This window comes from Nicotiana sylvestris, chromosome 8 (assembly GCF_000393655.2).
Source record: "Nicotiana sylvestris chromosome 8, ASM39365v2, whole genome shotgun sequence".
Taxonomy (NCBI): Eukaryota; Viridiplantae; Streptophyta; class Magnoliopsida; order Solanales; family Solanaceae; genus Nicotiana; species Nicotiana sylvestris.
In genome coordinates, this window is record NC_091064.1 from 57,578,224 (window position 1) to 57,584,223 (window position 6,000).

Here is a 6,000-nt window from a genome sequence, read left to right on the forward strand (position 1 = left end):
TTGTATAAAATCAGATAATCAAGCCGAATATAACAGTTGAGCGACCGTGCTAGAACCACGGAACTCGGGAATGCCTAACACCTTCTCCCGGGTTAACAGAATTCCTTATCCGGATTTCTGGTACGCAGACTGTAATATGGAGTCATTCTTTTCCTCGATTCGGGATTAAAATTGGTGACTTGGGACACCCTAAATCTCCCAAGTGGCGACTCTGAAATAAACAAACAAATCCCGTTTCGATTGTCCTTTAATTGGAAAAAAACTCTCTGTACCCCTCGCGGGGGCGGAAAAAGGAGGTGTGACACCAGATACTGTTCCAACCAAGGACGGACCTCCTCGCCCAATTCTATCTTTGCCATATACAGATCCTCATCCTCCTCATCAAAGCCGAGGTAATCATTTATTTTTTTCTCGTCAAAAAGCACCTTCAAATTTCGCACCTTGGTCATTTTTGTGCCCTTTTTGATGTGGGCAACATTGGTGTAGAATTCCTTGACCAGGTGCTCGTTTGCATCCTCACAGTTGTTCAAGAAATACTCCCAGCCAACTCTCTCCCTAAACTGCCTCCTCACATTGGGATTGTGAGGTAATAAGTCTCTATCAACAAAGCTCCTCTCTGGGATCAACTTCCTCACCGGCCACCATTTCCTAAATTTGTGATAAGCTACCTCGCTCACAAACCAGTCTTGCCACACCTCCGGGTTTCTAGTTCGTTCTACCTCGCCAACCTGGGGCTCACCCCCTTCTCCTACTACCTCTTCTCTTACTGCCTCGTCTCCGAATAATGAAGTTGTGGGAGAGGTAGAGTATTCATCCCCACTGCCTACAGCTAAGCCCGCAGATGACCCAGAAGATACATTTACTGACGCTTGGGTAGTGGGGGAAGTGGGAGGAGTGTCTCTTAGTCTGTTTCTCTCCGGCCAGTCAGGGATGTACTCTGGGATTGAGTCTGAAGATATCTCTCGGGAGGGCTCGTACTCACTCCCAGACATGTCAATGGACCTATCAGCAGCTTTAATCATCTTTCTCATGTTTTTAATGTTTTGCCGGGCTTGAGCAGTCAATCTTACCATTTTCTTTTTCCCTCCCCGGGAGGATTCACCTCGACCAGCTTGTTTAGAACCCTTGCCTATTTGTTTCGCTATTATCATCAAACATCATCCATTAGGCTTGTTAGTATCAGTAAAAACAATTAAGATCGGAGTTGCAGAAAAGAAAACGTTGCAGATAGTTGTAGAGGTAACACAGTGCGGACCGCACAAAATGGAGTGTGGCCGCACAGAGGTCAATGTGGTCCGCACAGAGGTGGGGTTCAGACTACCCACTCTCTGTATCCAGGCAATGCAGACCGCACAAAATGTAGTGCGGCCGCATAGGGACCAATGCAGACCGCACAAAATATAGTGCGGTCGTAGTCCCCAAAGATCATATTGCAGGGCTTTAAGCAATACGGTCCGCACAGAATGTTATTGCGGACCGCACAAAGGCACCGCGGTCGATTTTTGAGAGTCAAGATATCGAAAAGTGTAACAAGAGGGTCTCAGGCCCTATTTATAGAAAAGGACCTGGGGCCCAGTCTTACCAACCTAATGCGGACCGTACAGAATGGACCCTATTTATAAAAAGGGACCTGGGCCTAGTCTTACCAACCTAATGCGAACCGCACAGAATGGACTGCGATCGGCACCACACAGCTTGTTTTAAGTTTGAGAAGGCAACCCAATGCGGTCCGCACAAAATGCCATGTGCCCGCAGTGGTCCACTGCAGACCGCATAAAATGTAATGCGGCCGCGGTGGCAAACTTCAGAGAGTTGGACATTTCATCCTTCATCAGTGCGGTCCGCACTGAATGTAGTGCATCCACATTGAAAACTTCAGAGACCTGACACTTTTTCCACTATGTCCTGCACTGCATCAACACAATCCTGTAGCATCTCACAACCAGTTAGTCCAAAAATAAATCCTATACTACCATGAAAATCAAAGAAAAACAAGAAGAAAAACACATGGGTTTCCTCCCAAGAAGCGCCTGATTTAACATCACGGCACGACGCAGGATACCATCAAATCATTTGAGATAAAGAAGTGCCACCACGTGGCTGTCATCAATTTTTCCCAAGTAGTGCTTGACCCTGTGCCCACTTACTCTAAAAACTTCCCCATTTTTGTTCTTTAAATCAAGAGCACCAAACGGGGTCACACACACCACTTCAAAAGGTTCACTCCATCTTGATTTAAGCTTTCCCGGAAATAGACGTAACCAAGAGTTGAACAAGAGAACCAAATCACCAACTTTGAACTCCTTGCTACGAGCATATTTATCATGAAGGTACTTCATCTTGTCCTTGTACAAGGACGAACTGGAGTAGGCATGGAATCGAAATTCATCAAGTTCATTAAGCTACTCCACACGAAGTTTGCTGCAACATCCCATTCAAGATTTAGCTTCCTCAAAGCCCACATGGCCTTGTGCTCTAACTCGACCGGTAGATGGCAAGCTTTTCCAAATACCAACCGATATGGAGACATACCAATCGAAGTCTTGTAAGTAGTCCTATCAGCCCATAGAGCGTCATCCAAGTTCTTTGACCAATCGGTCCTATTTGCATTGACCATCTTTGACAATATGTTTTTGATTTTCCTGTTGGAGACTTCAACTTGACCACTTGCTTGAGGATGATAGGGAGTAGAAACTTTGTGATTGACACCATACTTTGAAAGCAAAGTGTCAAAAGCTCTATTGCAAAAATGAGACCCCCATCACTTATGATTGCACGAGGAGTACCAAACCTTGTAAAGATGCTCTTTTTGAGAAATGCAACAACACTCCGGGCCTCATTGTTGGGTAAAGCCACGGCTTCAACCCACTTTGAAACATAGTCCACCACCACAAGAATGTAGGTGTTCCCACACGAGCTAACAAACGGGCCCATAAAATCAATGCCCCACACATCAAAAATATCAACCTCAAGAATGGTATTGAGAGGCATCTCATCTTTTTTCAAAATTCCATCCACTCTTTGACATTCATCATACCTCTGCACAAGTTCACTTTCATCTTTGTACAAAGTTGGCCAATAAAACCCACAACTGAGAACTTTGGAAGCGGTCCTCGTCCCGCCATGATGGCCACCATAGGTAGAGGAATTAAAAGCCTCCAAGATACCCAATTGCTCTTCCTCCGGGACACACCTTCGGATCACACCATCAGTGCAAATCTTGAACAAGTATGGCTCATCCCAATAGAAATCCAAACTATCTCGCTTGAGCTTCTTCCGTTGGTTAGAAGAGAGCTCACACGGGATTATTCCTGTCATAAAGAAATTAGCAACATCGACAAACCATGGCCTATCATTCATCGACATCGAAAGGCGTTGTTCGTTGGGAAATAAATCATTGATCTTTAGGCCATCACAAGGCCTCCCCTCCTCCTTCAAATGGGACAAGTGGTCCGCCACTTGGTTCTCACTACCCTTCTGGTCCACAATCTCCAAATCAAACTCTTAAAGTAACAAGACCCATCGCATCAGTCTAGCTTTGGAATCCTTCTTCGTCATCAAGTACCGGAGTGCAGCATGGTCGGTATGAATAATAACCTTACCACCCATAAGATACGGCCGGAATTTTTCCATTGCGAATACAATAGCCAAAAGTTCTTTCTCAGTCACCGTGTAGTTCACTTGAGCATCATTCATTGTCTTGCTCGCATAGTACACCGGTTGAAACATTTTGTTCACTCTTTGACCCAAAACCGCCCCAACTGCAACATCACTCACATCACACATGACCTCAAAGGGCAAACTCCAATTAGGTGCGGTAATGATAGGTGTGGTGGTCAACTTATGCTTGAGAAGTTCAAAGGCTTGCATACATTTTTCATTAAACACGAACTTATCATCTTTTTCCAACAATTTTACACAAGGGATTCACCACCTTCGAAAAGTCTTGTGATAAATCTCCGGTAGAACCCCGTATGCTCAAGAAAACTTTGGACTCCCTTGACAGATGTAAGGGGAGGGAGCCTTGAAATCACATCAATTTTTGCTTTGTCTACCTCGATATCATGCTTGAAATTTTATGCCCAAGAACTATGCCCTCTTCCACCATAAAGTGGCATTTCTCCCAATTGAGAATAAGATTGGTTTCTTCACAACGGTCCAAGACCCTATCAAGATTTTTCAAGCACTCATCAAATGAATCCCCCATAACACTAAAGTCGTCCATGAATACCTCCAAAATCTCTTCCACCATATCAGTGAAAATGGCCATCATACACCGCTGAAATGTAGTCAGTGCATTACAAAACCCAAAAGGCATCCTAGAGAAAGCAAAGGTGCCATATGGACAAGTGAATATGGTCTTCTCCTAATCTTCCAGAGCAATCAAGATTTGGTTGTACCCAAAATACCCATCCAAGAAACAGTAGAAGGCACGCCCAGCAAGTCGGTCTAGCATTTGATCAAGAAAAGGCAAAGGAAAGTGATCCTTGCGGGTTACTTTATTCAACTTGCGGTAATCCATGTATACCCTCCAACCGGTGACGGTTCTGATAGGAATCAACTCATTTTTTGAATTTGCAACCACGAACATGTCACCCTTCTTCGGTACACATTGCACTAGTAAAGTCCACGAGCTATTAGAGATGGGGTACACAACCCCGACATCCAACCACTTGATCACTTCCTTTTTCACAACTTCTTGCATTGCCTCGTTCAACCTCCTTTGATGCTCCAATGAGGGCTTTGAATCATCTTCCAGAATGATCTTGTGCATATAGAATGCGGGACTTATCCCCCGAATATCAGCTAAAGTCCATCCAATTGCCTTTTTCCGCTTTTAAAGCACCGTCAATGTGGTATCAACCTTCATGTTAGTAAGACAAGAGGAAAGAATAACCAGCAAAGTAGAATTGGAGCCTAAGAACTCATACCTGAGGTGTGGAGGCAATGGTTTTAACTCCAACACCGGAGGCTCCTCAATTGAAGGTTTAGTTGGTGGAGTCTTTCTATTCTCAAGGCCCAAAGATAATTTCCTAGGCTCATAAGAGTAAGAGCCCATTCTATGTAAAGCATTCACGCACTCCACTCGGCCCTCATCATCATTGACATCAAGATTCAACAATACGGCCTCCAAATGGTCCTCCACATTGATCATTAAACTGGTGTCATCAATTACCACTGCTGTGACGAGGTCCATAAAAGAGCACACCTCGGTACTGTTGTGCTGCTTCATCGATTTGCAAACATCAAAGACTATTTTTTTTGTCACCCACCCGGAAGGTGAGTTCCCCTGCTTCCACATCAACTAAGGCCTTCCCCGTAGCAAGGAAAGGTCTCCCCAAAATAATAGGAACTTTATAATCTACCTAACAATCCAAGATCACAAAGTCAGCTGGCAAGATAAATTTGTCCACCCAGACAAGCACATCATCAATAATACCCAATGGTCTCTTTATCGTTCTATATGCCATTTGTAATCTCATGGAAGTCGGCCTCAGCTGCCCAATACCCAAAGTCTTGAAAACGAAATAGGGCATCAAATTGATACTAGCCCCCAAATCACATAGAGCTTTAGCAAAATCCGCACTCCCAATGGTGCAAGGAATGGTGAAAGCACCAGGATCTCCAAGCTTTGGGGCCATTGAATGCACTATTTCACTAACTTGGTGCGTCATCTTTATAGTTTTACAATCCATAGACTGTTTCTTTGTTACCAAGTCCTTCATGAATTTAGCATAGCCCGACATTTGTTCAAGAGCCTCCACTAAAGGCATATTGATGGATAAGCTCTTCATTATGTCAATGAACTTTTTGAGCTGATTCTCATTTTTCTGCTTCACAAGCCTTTGAGGATAAGGTGGAGGTGGCCTTGGCAAAGGAGTCTTGGCTTTAGGCACAACTGGCTCCGGCATGTCTACTATGTGTTCCCTAGACGGGTTCACATCATTTTGGGTTTCCACCTCGACATCTTGAATATCAATCTCACTTCTTCATTCACAT

The 6,000-nt window shown here is 44.3% G+C and overlaps 1 protein-coding gene across 1 annotated transcript; it reads right to left on the reverse strand.

Annotated features, from left to right (window-relative positions):
• Nucleotides 1-1,875: 1,875 nt before the first annotated feature.
• On the reverse strand, nucleotides 1,876-3,366 carry LOC138875074 (uncharacterized). Its single transcript, XM_070153887.1, has 2 exons — nucleotides 2,968-3,366; nucleotides 1,876-1,926 (listed from the first exon to the last, which is right to left on the reverse strand). The coding sequence occupies exons 1-2, from the start codon at nucleotides 3,364-3,366 to the stop codon at nucleotides 1,876-1,878; spliced, it is 450 nt and encodes a 149-aa protein (XP_070009988.1).
• Nucleotides 3,367-6,000: the final 2,634 nt, after the last annotated feature.

Coding starts and splice junctions, on each gene's coding strand:
- LOC138875074 (XM_070153887.1), bottom strand. CDS start 3,366: ATGTCGATGAATGATAGGCCATGGTTTGTCGATGTTGCTAATTTCTTT. Junction 1,927..2,967: donor CTCTCAATACCATTCTTGAG/GTTGATATTTTT, acceptor GAGATGCTACAG/GATTGTGTTGATGCAGTGCA.